Source organism: Eptatretus burgeri, chromosome 17, assembly GCF_056783735.1.
Source record: "Eptatretus burgeri isolate ZD-2024b chromosome 17, Ebu_testis_v1, whole genome shotgun sequence".
In the NCBI taxonomy this organism is placed as follows: domain Eukaryota; kingdom Metazoa; phylum Chordata; class Myxini; order Myxiniformes; family Myxinidae; genus Eptatretus; species Eptatretus burgeri.
Window position 1 is genome coordinate 19,638,562 of NC_140977.1, and position 16,935 is coordinate 19,655,496.

At 45.0% G+C, this 16,935-nt stretch overlaps 1 protein-coding gene across 1 annotated transcript in view; it reads left to right on the forward strand.

Moving 5' to 3' along the window:
• Window positions 1-7,972: 7,972 nt before the first annotated feature.
• Window positions 7,973-16,935, forward strand: part of LOC147009482 (uncharacterized) — a 132,380-nt gene continuing 123,417 nt past the window's right edge. Inside the window, 1 exon segment of the mRNA XM_085861764.1 lies at window positions 7,973-13,141. Within this exon segment, the coding sequence (XP_085717890.1) occupies window positions 13,088-13,141 (54 nt within the window). The 5' untranslated portion in view covers window positions 7,973-13,087.

Here is a 16,935-nt window from a genome sequence, read left to right on the forward strand (position 1 = left end):
GAGTGGAAGGCCGCGAGTGCGTGGAGCCACGTGTGCGAAAGAGGTAGCATGCGTGAGTGAACGGCCGAGTGCAAGGGAGACCGTGTGTGTGAGAGAGCGGTATGTGAGGGAGATGTCGGTTGGCATGCGGGAGCACGCAGCCGCGTCTCCCGGTGTGAATGTAATGGTGAGGTGTGTGAGCGTAGTAACACGCAGGTGTGCGTGTGTTGAATGGCGACGACGACGGCGACAGAGGAAAGGAAGCCGAGTAGCGGCTGTAGTTGTTTCGGGGACCGTGCCGGGTTCACCCAGCAGTGAGCACGAGGTCCGTGCTGTGCAACGCACGAGGCCCCCACGTGCTCACTTGCGAGAGTGAAGTCCCGGTCCGGAAACGCACGCGGTGGATTTGCCGATCCCGCGGACGGACAAAGTTTAGGCAGGATTACGGATTTGGACCGGACGGGTTCTCCACGCGGGCGTGTGTGTGTTCAGCTCCAACGGGCAAAGCACATGTGTTCGCGTGGGGAACCCCTCGAGACGTGGGGCTTGTGTTTTTTTTTTATGCGCACGGTGACGTCATGGCTGCACGTGGGGTTGGAATCCGGCAGGAAGGGTATCCCTGCCGGATGGTACCGTCCAAGGAGGGACGAGGTACACGTGCAGCTGCATGACGTCACGGGCAGGTGCAAAGTGCGCGAGCTGCGAGTTGCCGCGCTGGTGCTGCGCATGAAAAAAAAAAAAACAGCAAGCCTCACTTTCGGGTGCACAGGATTCCTGGGCAAGGGGTGGAAGACCCCCTTACCTGGGCACAGGATGGAAACTAGTTAGGGGGAAGGGTTAGCTTAGTTAGACCGACTTCATGGGGCAGGGGTAAGTCCTCATGGAGTCCGTGGAATGGATTAGTTAGAGGGATTGTAGCCAGATTTAGGTTGGGAAATAAAATTATTTATTTGGAGACAGTGACAGACTTGTGGATATGTAGAGGGGACGTAGTTTAGCTACGTAGTGTTAAATGGAACGTGCTATAGTTTAAGGGACGACGTGGGAGCACGAGTTAGTTAGGGGATGTAGTTAGAAGGATGGCGGAGTTCAGCGGTGTGTGTGTTGAAGAGTTGGTGAGTTGTGAGGTGGAGACATGAGTGAGTGAGGCCAGCGGGTCTGTGTGAATGGAGCGAGTCTGGAATGCATGGTGCGATGAGTGATTGGGGGGAGGAGTGACTCCCGCCCAAGGGACCCCGGGGTCAGTGTAGAGTGAGTTAGGGGGTTAGTTAAATTGAAAAATGGAGGTCGTTTTGTTGTTGGTGTGAATGTAGGCTCGAAACCCATTTGGAGGGGTGCAGGAGCCCTGTTGACGGGCTGGGAGCGTGGCTGCGAAAGGTGAGTATCGCTGAGTGGGTACCCCGGGCACCAGGCTAGTCGGCCGTAGTAGGCCAAGGGCCCATGGGGGGCCGGGATAGCGTAGTGGGCACGGGTGCGTCTGCTTGGTGCGGGGGCCCGGGGCGCCATTAGCCGCGTGGGCAGTGTTGTGGGCACGGGTGACCCTCGGAAAGGGGCCTGGGAAGCCAGCCTGCCACGTGTGCGTTTCAGGGGAGGTGCCATGGGGGGGCACTCCCTGGTGTTAGGGAGCTGGTAGGCTCGGAGGCAGTGTAGTGCCCGGGGGTGCCATCGTCGGAGAATCGGCAGAGGGTCGTGCCTGCCAAAGGGAGCCACGTGTCCCAGCCATGAGACCGTGTGAGGGCACGGAGAGAAAATTGGGGGGCGAGGCCCGAAATTGTGAGGACACCAACACAGGCGACGGGAATCTGGGTTGTTAGAACCAACAGTTTAAGCGCGAGGCGCTTGTTGAAAGCCCCGGGGTAGTTTAACAGTTAAATGGATAGGGTAGATTAGGAAGTGTACCCCTCCGCACCATCCATCCCCTCGCTCTCGTTGTGGGCCGCTGGACCCACTTTGTGTTAAGATCGCTGAACTCTGGGGAGGCCATTCTGAGGCTTGAATTGGGCCTCGGCACAGGACGTTAGCTCTCCCTTATTCCCCTCTGGGAAGGGAACGTAGGAGTTGGGAGTAGGCTAGGTGACAGGATAGGTTAGCCGAACAAGGACAGTAAAGGGGGCGAGGGGACGATTTATAGTGGGGAAGTAAAATAAAAAAAAAATAATAATAATAATAAAAAAATAAGTTGGGGCTAAATTGGGGTTTGACAAATTAAGGGAGTGGGTATGTACAGTGACAGGCAAAGGCGATAGGTGGGAGGGAGACAGGTAGGTAGGTCTGAGCCCGCCTTCCGAGTGGCCAGCACCACCGCACTCCCTCCACCAACCTCCACTGAACGGCAAAGGCTGGCCAGCTTCATCTGCCGGCTGGCTGTTTTCTGCAAGGCCTGTGCCATCGGCTGGCCGTGTTTTGCTTCAAGGCCTGTGCCGGCCACTTCATCTGCTGGCTGTGTTGCTGCAAGGCCTGTGCCGGCTCACTTCATCTGCCGGCTGGCTGTTTTTCTTCAAGGCCTGTGCCGGCCAGTTCGTCTGCCGGCTGTGTTTGCCTGCAGCGGCCTTCTTCTGCGGGCTGTGTTTGCCTGCTGCCTTTGCCATGCCATGCCCACTGCCCCTGTTCACCAGCCCCATTCAATTTTTGCTTTGCCCCCCCCCCCCCCGTTCATTGCCATGTGCGCCAGGATCAGAAAGCAACAGTTTGCAAGCTGCGAGAACTGCCCTGTTGGCAGCTACAACACGGGCCTGCAGTGGCGGCCCGTGCACCGTGTTTGCGTTCAGTTCAAACCATTCATCCATCCATTCGTTGTGTTCATTGCGTGTGCCACTTGAGCTGGCACGGAGACTGTGTTTGTGCAGCCCATGCACCGTTGTGGTTCACTGCGTTCAGTTCAAACCATTCATCCATCCATTCGTTGTGTTCATTGCGTCTGCCACTTGAGCTGGCACGGAGACTACGTTTGTGCAGCCCATGCACCGTTGTGGTTCACTGCGTTCAGTTCAAAAGGGAAGGCCTTGGACTGCGTGTGAGCAGCCGGCCGCGTTCCCTGTCACCTGCATTGTTTGAGCCAGAGACTGCATGCGGGCAGCCTGGCTCCCTGCTAACTGCTTTCTTTTTGCAGAGTTCATTGATCCTGGGCCATGGTTTAGTGTAAAATTTGTAAGTTAAGGTTAAGATGTACTGTAAATATGAGTGCGCCCCCGGCATGTCTGTCTTAGCACCGGCAATTTTATTTAAGTCGTCCGTGTGAGTGAGTTTGTTTAGGTAGTTACTCAGCCCTCAGGTTATTTATTTTGGGGACACGAATACCATGAATGTCGCACTCAGGGATCCGTAGGTAAAGTGTACTAGGGGAAAACTACACATGATGGCACAAGAAAATTTGACGACTCGGGACGAGTCTGTAAAAAGGGGAGGGGGTAGTGTTGTGGTTGACGAAATTCGCAAACCACCATTCAGGTCCCTTAGGTGAGATATCTCGGTAAGTATTTGTGTAGTTAGGCCCAAACCCGTTGTCTAGAGGGAATAAATGTCATTCATGCGGGCTGCGACTCTTCAGGATAGCCGTTTTTCTTTTACTATCTTTATTTTGGACCAGCCGCCATTATTACCACCACCAACCACGTCTCAACAGCCATCACACAACAACCACCAACCACAACGCCGCTTCACAACAACAACCACCAACCACAATGCCGCTTCACAACAACAACCACCAACCACAACGCCGCTTCACAACAACAACCACCAACCACAACGCCGCTTCACAACAACAACCACCAACCACAACGCCGCTTCACAACAACAGCCACGACCTTTACCGTCACAACTCGCCACCATCGCATCCCCCACCATTCTCGCGCCACTTGTGGGCACCGATACTGGAGATACTGGACTCGTGTAGGGCGCGCACCGAGCAGCGTGTTCAAAAACATCACGGACTTTCCACAGAAAACGGATCAAAAACGACTCACGCCCACTTTTGTTCCGTCCAATCGGTGAGCGAGGGGCGATTTGGCCCCGCCTCCAGGGCGTTGGAGGGCCGTCGCTATATGCAAATTCATGGATCAAAAAGCATTCACGCCCACTTTTCCTCAGGCCAATGGGGAGCCAGTTAGAGAGGTGAAGGGTCGGAGGCAGAGGGTCAAGGGTGAAAGAGCGAAGCCACGGGGCTTATATAAACGGCTGCGTTCGTCAGTAAAAGGAGTAGTTGTGCGGAGTTCAAGAGAGTCGTCAGTGGAGCTGGAAAGAAGTGGGAGAAGTCAAGAGTGAAGAGTTGGGACGAGCCAAGAGAGGAGACGGAGAGGGCGAGTAGACGGAGCTGTGGAGAGGTGACGGCGGCGAAGGCGGACGAGGGGGTGCTCGCGTCGGTGCCGGGAGCTACACAGGGAGAGGCCAGCAACGCGCCCGAGGTCGAGGAGGAGACGCTCGCCGCGGGACCTGAGACAGGGTGATATCCTCCTTCCCCCGAGCATCAGCAACCCCCTCCTGTTTCCCCCCGCGCTGAGATAGTGCGACAAAGGGGGCCCCCTTCCCACCCCCTACCAGACACTGTCTGCGAGGCCCGCGGAGTTGAGGCACCACCGCCACTTCGCGTCTCATCATCAGACGGGTAGGCCCGACCCGGTCTCGGCCCCAGGCCCGCCTCATCCTTGAGGGTGGTTCTTTTTCTTTTGCTTTGGGAATATGTGTTGTCGGCGCCGTCTGTGAAGTAAAATTGTATAAGTGTTGCTGTGTGCCCGGTAGTCGGTTAGATCTGCATTGTTGCATTTGCTTTTTGTGTAATATTGTGTTTCTTCTTCTATTACATTTGCTTTTGGTGTAATTGTATATGTGTGCTTTCCGTTCATCGCGAAATAAATGTGCTTATTGTTGAACTGTTTTCCCGCTTCGCTTCGTCTTTTCTTTCATTGAATCTCCATCTTGCTTCACGTAAAGGGTTGGTCGTGGGCTAAAACGCCCGATAATTAATCGAACCGTCGAGGCCGACGAATAACACCGCTCGGTTATCCCGATAGTACGGAACGGGTCGCTTAAAGTGGCCCGTGTCCGAAGTCGACCTGCGGCGAGGTGCGATCGCCCGGTCTACCCTCCGTGTGGGTACTTAGGTAGGTCGAATTTGGCGAGCAACCCTATCCCATGTGGGGGCCGATTGGCACGATCGTGGTGAGACCGAAAGGTCCACCCGTGACTGGTTCCCGGCGTTAGTCCGAGAGGGTCACGACTGGATTGTCCGTCCGGTGGGCGACGTGCCGCGATTCGAGTTACGTGGCCGTCCGCACGCCGGCGGGCGCGAATCCGCAACAATATTAATCAGATTCACAGTTGGGAGAAAGATAATTGAAAACAAGAGGAATGCCCACACAAATGCAAAATATGTGGAAAATTCTTCATTATATCATTGGAGCTCAAATCACACTTAATACATCACACGAGAGAATGTCCACTCTGATGCACAAGTTGCGGAAAATGTTTCACTTGATTATGTCGTGTTAAAACACATGATAATTCACGATAGAGAATGGCCATGCAAATGCACAATTTGTGTGAAGTATATTCGTTATTCATCCAAACTTAAAACACACATCAGAACTTACAATAATGTTCTGTTTTTATAAATCCTTCTGTCCTTATGTTCTGTCTTTATAAATCCACAATTTGTAGAAAATCTTTCATTCAGTCAGGACACCTTAAAATGCAAAATATAATTCACACGTGTGAATGCTGATACAAATGTACAGTTCGTGAAGAAAAATTTTCGTTAGTCATGCAATTTTAAAATGCACATGAGAATTCAAACTGGATTTTGAGCCCACTGAGTGGAGAGCCAGCAAAATAGGTGTGCAGTCCTGTGGGCTTTTAATTTTTTTGGCACAACTCCATTGAGTGCTCTCAGTGACCCCCTATCAAGCAGTCAGCATCTTGTGGGGAAAGCAACATCGTTTGCTGCAACAAAAGATTTCCAAATAACAGTGAACCCTCTTTAATGGAGGGCACACTTTTAAACTCGGACTTACCAAGAATTGAAAAACGGACGCAGATTCCTCCAATTGAAAAACATTTTAAAAAGGATATTGAATTGTCATGAAAATACCTGTTTGAATGAAGTGACTTGTTGGAGCCATGGCCACATAGATTTATTTAAATAAGAGGAAGATGTATGCAAGAGTTACAGGATATGTCTGTTGGTGGCATGTTGAAGATTCAGCACTTAGTTTTTGGTTGGATTACTGAAGGAACAAATCTGATAACAGCTGTCACACTGATGCACTCACTGCTGGCTTCATCAATGGACGGATGGACCGTGTTTTTCGTTTTTATATTTTTAGATTATTATTATTATTATAAATATCCTTTATTTTATATAATTTAGTGGTAGCGCGCTCTATTCCCTCATATCATGGAACCCTGAGCATATGCCTAACGTGTCCATGTGTTGAGACGGCTCTGGTGGGACTGACACGTGGTCAATCATTCAATGGGCCGAGCAAGATGGCGGCGTGTGCGGAGAAAAGGGCCCGTGCGGTGGCGACACAATGGCGCGTACAACGTGAATAGACATAATCCTTCCGGTCTGAAACTGAAAACTGTGTCCAATTCATTGTGTTGAACTCTCCAAATACCTCCGGGGGTGCATCTTCTAGCTTGGCTTGTCGAATCATCTTTTTCCCTTGTTTTTTTCAGCGTTGGATATTTTTGTATGGAATGATTTTTATACAGATTCGAAGCTGGAAGTAATGCTCTGGTAATTCACGTTAGTGAGGGTGAGAAAAATATCGAGAGGGATTCGAGAAATGTAATAGGAAAGAGAAGAAGATTCGTCCGTGGATCAAGCGTGGTCTGTGTCCCTGGGATACCAACGGCGAAGGAAACATTTTCCAAAGCGAGTTGTGAGGACTGAGTCGGGTAAGTGTTTTACACATTTCTGTTTTTAAACATCTCTGTGAGGATTTAAGCTCGTGGTACAGATTATAACATGTTTGTTAAATATATATTTTATTATATACGATTCGGAACGAACGAAGAAGGTTCATTGTTTGAGAAATGGGAGACGCTGAAGGACGGTGTTTTGTGATGACGTCATCAATTTAACCCCTTCATGAAGAATCTGAACCGCGATCTCTTCTCGGGGTTTGAAGGGAAGTAAATGTAAAACAGGTAATCTGAGGGAAACCAAGGGAGATGAGATGGGGTAAAGGTAGGGGGGAAATATGTAAACTGGAGGAAACAAAGGGGTGAAGAAGTAAGTTTACAGCTTGGGAAATTTACGGGGTACTCAGCTCCAGGCCCAGGTGAGTTTACCTCTGGGAGGTTGAGGGAGGTCGTGGAGCAGATTCGTGAGATATCAATGGGTAATGTTCGTTGCAATCAGGACTGATACCAGATAATGGAGAAGTTGTAATAATTACTTCAGAGCGGTCAGGATTTACACCAAAGAGGTCAACGATCCACCATATCCTTGCTCTTCGGGTCCTCACCAAACGCACACGAGAGTTTCCGCAGGGGCTGCTTGCAGCTTATGTTGATCTCTGCAAAGCGTTTGATTCAGTGAATCGGGATTCCCTCTGGAGGATTCTTGGTCTTCGTGAGGTACCACCAAAACTGATCAATCTGATGTCTGAACTCGACTCTGGCACTGAGAGTGCTGTGAGATGTGGTGGTACCATCTCTGACTTATTTCCAGTTGTTTACTGGAGTTCTTCAGGGGTGTGTACTGGCCCCCACACTTTTCAGCACTTGTATGGACTGGATTCTCGGGAGGATGTCGGAGAGAATAAGCTGCGGTGCATCGTTTGGGAATGTCAAGATCTCTGACCATGATTTCACAGGTGATTCAGTCATCTTTGTGCAGACTGTAGGTATCCTTTTGGGGGCCCTCGAGGTGCTGAATGAGGAGTCGGAGCCGCTGGGATTACGGGTTTCCTGGATCAAAACTAAGATCCAGGCTTTCAATGACATCTTGGATGCTGCTGTCTTGTCTGTGCCTCTTTGTGGTGTTTGTGGTGAGCATGCTGAGGTCATGGAGAGATTCACTTACCTTGGCAGTGATATTCATGTCTCTCCTGGCTGTGAGTCAGAGGTCAATAGACGTCTGGGTCGGGCCTGGGGAGTCATGGATTCATTGAATCATGCGGTGTGGCCCTTCCGGTACCTGTGTGGGAGGACGAAAGTCTGAGTCTTCAGGTCTTTGGTGCTTCCAGTCTTGCTCTATGGATGCGAGACTTGGACCCTGACCAAGGATCTGAGATGGAGACTTAGTTCCTTTGGTACCAGGTCTCTTCAGAGAATCCTTGGCTATCGCTGGGCGGACTTGATGTCTAACGAGCGGGTGCTGAGAGAGACTCAAATGAGATTTGTTACCTGCATAGTCCGTGAGCGTCAGCTGCGGCTGTATGGACATGTGGCTCGTTTTCCTGACGCTGATCCTGCTTACCAGATTCTCTCAGCGTGGGAGTCTCCTGAGTGGAGAAGGCCAATGGGCCAACCACGTGCCTCGTGGTTGCAGCAGGTTGATCGGCATCTCCAGGAGAAGGGGATGGGCCAGGCATCTGCCTGGGGGATGGCCAGGCGGAGGCTCCTGGAGTACCGGCGGAAAGTGTACGCAGCAACGCGCTGCTCTGGCGCATGCTCCCATACCTGACCTGACCTGACCTGAATAATAATAATAATAATAATAACAAGTCTGAAGATGACGATGGTTCACGAGCGGTATTTGACGATGTAGATTGTTTCAGAAGTAAAGGATGAGACAATGTGATAATATTTGACCAAGTTATCAAAATGATCAACATGATGTGGTAGGAGTGACAGGTTATTCGCTGCAAAAATGTCGAAAACCTGGTTTCGTTCAACAACTTTAAAAATTTGACCTTTGTATAACCTTTAAAGGTCACAAAACAATGTTGGGGACATTAAAATAAGGAAACAGGATACATGCTATAGCTTATTGAAGTTAGTTCGTCAAAGAAGGTCGAAAACCCGGTTCGATTCCCACAACTTTTAAAATTTGACCTTTGTGAACTTTAAAGGTCAAGGATTATGACCTTTGGTGCAAAACTTCCTCTGGAACATTCCAGGAACAATATAACGTCATATAGGCTATATGCCATTTCGCACTCCTCGGATTATCCATACTTTGATGAAATCAGCGTAAAAACAAACTTGAAGGGGGCTCCACGGGCAAGGTATTTGAGATAGAGCAAAATGGTTTCAAGACTTCAGGTGGGGAATGACCTAAAATTATGCATAAAAAAATATTGTCATCCTTGCTCTCAAAGTTTGGGCGGTCGTATGATTTTTACGTCAAAATTTGAAATTTTCTAAGTTCGTGACCTTGACCTTGGGACTAAAATGAAAAATCGAGCACTGTGGGGCTATACAGGTGCCATTGGGCTAACCAAATACCGAAACCCCTGCCAGCTTCGACAAACCCCTTGGAGAAGATGGATTTTTATGTCAAAATTTGCAATTTTCTAAGTTCGTGACCTTGTGACCTTGACCTTGGGACGAAAATGAAAAATCGAGCTCCGTGGGGCTATGCAGGTGCCATTGGGCTAACCAAATACCGAAACCCCTGTCAGATTCGACAAACCCCCTAGGAAAAGATGCAAATTGAAATTGGCTACCCCCTAAAAACACGTTTTTTTTGGCGTGGCTCTGCCCTTGATGTGCGTACCACGCCCATTCTCAGGAAAACACAACTGGATCATGATATAAACCTTCCACCCAAATTTTATCAGGATCGGATCAAAACCCTCGGAGCTATGCTCAGGAAAGACAGACAGACACACAACAATAACGAATATAGTGGTCACTTATTTTTTTTGTGAAAATATTTTTTCGTGAACCAATTAATATTAAAGTGATTGTGAACTGTGTGAGAGGTTCTCAACAAAAGATGTGCAGAAAATCGAGTTATCGACTTCTTCTCACCGCGAAAGATCGATGATGACCAAGTGGTGCACCATAAGCTGTGAAGCTTGAGTGCAGGTGAATATCATCACAAGTTAAATCAAGAAAAGAATCAAGAAATTACGTATCACGAGGGGGCCAACATGGTATCATCTTCACACAATGATATAATTCACTCTGAGGGTTCATAAATGGCCAGTGCCTGAAGGAATAAGGTGCTCTCCAAAAGTGCTGTGTTGATAGAAGTCCCGCGGTTGAAGGGAGTGAAATCCCAGTGAAGACGGCAAACAACAACGTGGCACGTGGTACGAAGCTCTGGCTGCAGGGAGCAAAATGCTGTTGCAGGAAAGGGCCATGAGCAGACACGTGGTACAAAGCTTCATGAGTCGAGAGGAAATGCGGCGCTGAAGATAGGGCTGTGATTGTGGTTTAACTCCAGTGAACTCCAGTAAATTTTGTTTAACTCCAGTGAAACTCCAGTCCGTAAGTTATTTTCACGACGGTGTAAATTGCCTCACCGTCTTCTCAGCAACAAAGAAATTCAACTTCCTGACATGTTTCTTATGAAGAGATTTCTGGGAGATCAGGCCTGACTTCAATTCTCCAACTTTTTCCTTCCACACATTACTTTTTGGAGGGAACTCACTTGCATTCCTCTTGTGGGATGTGCTAAAATATCATTCTGTGTTGCTTCTCCTCACCACACTTACATGTCTTTGACAAATTAAGCGCACACACACACACACACACACACACACACACACACACACACACACACACACACACACACACACACACACACACACACACACACACACACACACACACACACACACACACACACACACACACACACACACACACACACACACACACACACACACACTTTCCGTTGGAGTTTGGAAGTAAAAAATATATTCTTCCCACTCGTATTAAAAGTAAGTGAATGTTGTCAACGTATTCTGTCGAGGTCCTGTCTTGAGTTCCAACATTATGAAATCAAAAACGTATATAAATCTCTCAATGTAGGCATACTCGCGCAAGGATCACTTTACCTTGGTGGAGACAAGAACACCTGATGTGACGTTTCAACTTCAATCCTGTTATTATGCCACAGTGTATAAATTGCTCACCACTCAAACTGGTATCTGGAGGGGAGAGTGGTATAGCTCGGAAGGGATTATGGTGTATGATTTTCCTTTTTTTTAATCGGTGTTTTTACCTTCATCAGATTTTCTTTCTTTTTTTGAGATCAGAATAAAACACACAGCAGATTGCGGACTTCGGGTTCCAAATGAGCTGTTTGGTTTGGTAGTACTGTATTTTCAAGTGCGGTCCTGGGCGATATCTGAGAGTCTGGCGGGCAACATGTTGCCCATGAGCCATTGATTGGGGACCCTAACTCGAGGTGATCCTGCCAGCCCATAATCATGATGTAGGAAATATATAATACAATACAAACCCTGCTCCTGTCTCTGTGCTGTTCTTCTCCCTGTTTCACTCACTGAAATTATGTCAACAGATTGAATGAATGTGGTGTTGATGTGGCAGAGGCCAAGTTGATATTTGGGACAAGTTGACTCCGGCGTCAAAGTTTGTTGTATAACTAACATGTCCTTGTATAGGAGTTCAAGGGAAACATTGGAGATCCGTTGACCTTTCTGCACCATAGGGAAGGTATTGGAGTAAATGAGGAACCAGTTTGTAAATTAATGTAAAACATTCAGTATGGGTTTGCTGAAGGACAATCGCTTTTTAACAATTTGTTGGAATAATTTTAGGCAATTGCTGATTGTGTAGATGAAGCGGGCGCAGTGTGTGGAGCATAACTCGACTTCTGGAAGGCATTTCATAAATTGCTACACAAGGGGGTGTTCATTCAGTTTGGATCTGGCAAGTAGGGTGAATATACTGATTCTGACTCACTTTTCCCCATGTAAATGAATGGGGGATTTTCAACGATTCATATTTTTTTCCTCCTTTTTATCCCAAGGTATATTTATTTGTCTCCCCTTTTAACCGAGGGGCACTCTTTTCAAATAACCAATGCAATAAGATAAAGATTTGTATTAGTAGTAAAGTAGTAATGTGATATGTTAAAGGTGATTGTAAAGAAATATCTGAAACATGTAAGCCTCGGGGCACTCTTTTTCAAATAACCAATGCATATTGTTTTGCTCACTCATTGAGGCTATAAAGATTTGTTCATTCTCAAATTCCTTCACTACTTTAATTTTCTTTGCACAATAATCCCCATCTAAAATATTTAAAAATATAACATTTGAATCTTTATATTTTTTAAGATACCCCCTTTGTGTCATTATGAAATCATAAACTTCTCTTAATGCTCTCGTTTGACCACCTCCTGAACCTCAGATTATTTTTTGCTAAGCCACGCCCACTTTTCATAAACCCCGCCAACTTTTCATAAGCCCCACCCACTTTCCACAAGGTATTCCTAAGCCACGCCCACTTTTATAAACCATGCCCACTTTTCCATAAGCCATGTCCACTTTTTCCTAAGCCCCGCCCACTTTCCATGATTTTTCCATAAAACACGCCCACTTTTCCTCGACCCGCCCACTTTTAGTAAACTCCGCCTACTCTTACATCATTTCCAGTTCATCTCTGACTCACAAAGAAATCACTAGAAAATTCTAGAATGCCATGGTTTTGAAAAATTTCCCAACGAAGGCTTGCCTGGGCTTGCCCAGGGAATTTTCAAAGAATCCTCCATTTTGAAAAATAATTTCTCCATTCTCACAAGGCTTGCCTGGGCTTGCCTGGGGTTGCCCAGGGAAACCATGCCCAACAGTCTTTCTCAATAAAAGGTTCAACCCAGACTCCATTTAAAAAAAAATTGTGACAATGGAGTGCTGTACTGAGCTTGCTTGGAGTTCCACTACTTGTATGGAACTAAACCTTCAAGTTGATGAACTGGATTCAAACCTCTTATCTGTTGAGGTAAGATTTTATTTTCCTATTTTCAAAGTTTGATTGAAGCATAGACTCATTTAATAATTCAATCACTTAATTAATACATTATTATTCTCTCTCACAGGAAATTCTATCTGAAAATACCGATTTTGCCACAACTTGGGGTGAAATTGTTGGCTTGGTTGAAAACCTTGTGAGTGACCAAGACCCACAGAACGAGCTAGACCTTGAGTGGGATGATTTTGGCGTTCCTTGGAGTTCTACTACTTGTATGGAACTAAACCTTCAAGTTGATGAACTGGATTCAAACCTCTTATCTGTTGAGGTGAGATTTTATTTTCCTATTTTCAAAGTTTGATTGAAGCATAGACTCATTTAATAATTAAATCATTAATTAATATATTATTATTTTCTCTCAGAGGAAATTGAATCCGAAATACAAAATGAAAATACTGCTTTTGCTACAACTTGGGGCGAAATTGTTGGCTTGGTTGAAGACCTTGTGAGCGAACAAAACCCACAGAACGAGCTCGACCTTGATGGCCCAACCAAAGAGTTATACCTTGGAGACTAGCAAAATCCTGAAAAAGAGTTTTACAGCAATAGTACTAATTGCGAGTTATCAAGACAATACCACTGAACAAGTTATACCTTGATGATTCAGAATACAAGTTTTACCTTGGAGACTCACAAATTAAAAAAAAAAAATCAGAAAATGAGTTCTGCCTTGATGGTTTAAATAACTCCCTTGGAGACTCGGGAAAAGGGTTCTGCCAATATGGTTCTAAATATGGAACCTACCTTGGAGACTCAACAGGAATGTGGTTATACCTTGGAGACTTGGAAAGTTGGGTTTATTTTGGAGACTTTAAATGCTACCACTCTTTGGGATCGAGACCTATCGATGTAGTTCTTTGTTGGATGGTGCTTGATGAGAGCAATATCAAGAAAGTTCTGGGAAGAAAGTGCAGGAAAGTTCTTACTCCCCCTTTCTACTTCATCAAACCTGAAAGCCTTAAAAGACAGAATTGGAAGAAGGGAGAAAAACATAAAAAACATATATTGTTAGTTCTGGGAAGAAAGTGCACGAAGGTTCTTACTCTACCTTTCTACTTCATCAAACCTGAAAGTCTTAAAAGACAGAATTGGAAGGAGAGAAAAAAAACATAAATAAAAACAATGTCACCCGCAGGGTGACCCGTATCTTGCCAAAAGGTGACCACGTGTGACTTATTTAAGGTCACACTTAAGTGAACAGAGCTGCTATCCACCAGGAGCGACTCCTTGAGGAATATCTGACTACGAGAGATTCCGATGAGAATCGTTCTACAGAGTAACCATGAAAAATATGCATTTGCCTCATAACGTCACCAAATGATGTCATAATGTCTCAAGCTTGACATATCTAGAAAGCACTCATCGAGGTGTTCAATTTGAGGTACTACACGATATGGTTCCTAAGACTTGAAAATTTGACCTTGGGGTCAAATATGTTTGACCTCAGGCGCTAACCATGAAGGCCAAGGCCAATCGCCACCAAAAATTAATCAGCTGAGCACCAGACCATGAACTATATTCCCATGAAGTTTGAGGACGATCCGATCAAAATTACTCAAAAAATAAGGGTTTCGTCGACTCCCCTGATTTGCGACAAAGTGACCTTGACCTTTGACCTTGACCTTCAAAATTTTGTGCACTGTAAGGGACCTCTATAGGCCTCTGATATGCGAAGTTACAAAAATTTCCAATGATAACTGTGCTCTGTAGAATTTTTTATACATGATTACAGACAAACAAACAAAAAAAAAACAAAGAAACAAAAAAAAACATACAAGCTGACTAACATATCTTGCAAAAACTTCGTTTTGGCAAGATAAAAATATATTTTGTTGAAATACGTATTGAAAAAAAAGACATTGTGTTGGGCGAGGGTTTGGTTGGGGTTGAGATTTTGAATGTGAGGGTTTGGGGGTTGGGGTTGCGATTTTGAGTGTGAGGGTTGGGGTTGAGATTTTGAATGAGGGTTGGAGTTGAGATTTTGAATGTGAGGGTTGGGACACACATACACATACACATACACATACACATACACATACACATACACATACACATACACATACACATACACATACACATACACATACACATACACATACACACACATCAACAAATAAAAGTTAAGCCTTGACTATTCAGTTGAGGATTCTGTGTTTTGGGTTCACAGATCTAAGAACGTCCCCCCTTGACACACATTATAAACTGTTATACACCTCGGACTTGGCCCTCGAGTGTCCACAAAGGTGTATAGTAGGAGGGAGTGAAGCGCCAACCCATTGCTCCCATGGGTATTATCTGCTTAGTTTTGTCTTTTGTAATGCCTGTGAATAAAATGAACCTAAAATCTCTTCCCCTTCTAAATCAAATATATCTTATAAGTAAGTCCAAGGAACCATATCTATTACATCAACAATTTTAAAAAGTTCGTTCGTCCATCGTTTAGTATAACCCTTTTCAAAATGAGATTTCCATCTATATATTCTTACGATATCACCAACTTTGAACTTAGGTTTTCTGACATTAATCTCTTTTTCATATTTTAATTTTGTAAATGTTTCTGATGGTTTCATATTCGTTGACGTGTGAATCGTGTCATTATACTTATCCACAATATCCTGAATAAAAGATGACCATTGTTGTGAACTGAGTTGTGTGAATTTTTTATATAGTCTCTCTTTTAAGGTTCGATTAAAACGTTCAATAACAACGGCCTTTCCTTCATTAAAGGTACTGTTCATGAAATGCTGTTATTTTTTAGAAAATTCATAAATGTCTTGTTATAAAACTCTGCACCCTCATCAGTCCACAATTTTTTTAGGTTTTCTCTTACTTTTATTAAATATCTGTTGAAAGGCTAACATAAGAGTATTTCCTGTTTTGTTTTTTAAAGGGACAACCCATGCGTATCTACTCCTCAATCAATAACGGTTAAAGAATACTTGTACCCCTTATCATTATTGAGTTCAATCAAATCAGCGGATCAGATATAATCAACTTCCTTGGAAGAAACCTTCCTTCTCTGATACTTTGTGAATATTGGTTTATGTAATTCATCAGCAAATTGCTCTTGAATCTTAATGACATCATTAGAGCCAATAAGCTTTTTGAATTTCCAAGTCCAAGTTTCAATTTAGCACTGATCATCTTCTTCACGATGAACCGATCAACTTTTTCTCTCAAGGTTGGATTTTGTATCAGAGACAAATTGTACAACATTTCTCTCTCGGCTTCATGTTTTCTTCCAAAGTTGTGGTATTCCCATAATCAATATCATGCCTCATGCACACTTCATCAACCCTATTGATGGGCTTACTCCATGATTTAGGATTGTCTGCCTCATCTCATCTTTTATCCAAGTTTGTGCCTGGACCACAGAAAGAATACCCTGGTAGATGTAATTCCCCTGGTATTCCAGTAGTTGTAAATTTACTTCCTGATAAAAACTTTTGTATATCTCCTCCGAGTTTGTTTGGAGATAAATTGATTTTTTTTTTTTGAACCACAAACCGAACATATACCTTTTTGTATAACCCTGTTACTTTTACTTTTAAAAAATGAAATATTTTTAGGATTAGTTTTCTTTTTACATTTGAGACAATAACTCATTTATTCATGAGAAAAATTCCTACAGAGTGCGAAAACCTTTTTAGTTTCCAACATGCACATTTGAATCTTAATTTTTAAAACATAAAGAATCATTAGAAATGCCTTCACTCTCTCCTACATTTATTTAAGAAAAAAAATGAAAAACTTTAATTAAAGTCGATATCTTGTCCTTGAAAACAGTCTTGTCGAAAATATTGCTAATAGACTTGTCAATTCTTTGTTTTGCTCCTCGGTGGGTTGAGTTATTTTCTGTAATACCCCCAATCTTTTTTTAATCTCACTGGTTTCCATATTTTCATATTTATTCATTCTCGCTCTTTCCTCCCTCTCCTCCCTGTCCTCCTTCACTCTCTTCTCTCTTTCCTCCTCTCTCTTCTCCCTCTTCTCCCTCTCCTCCTTCTCTCTCTTCTCCTTTTCCTCCTCTTCCCTCTTTTAAACTCCTTCCTCGTCCCTTAC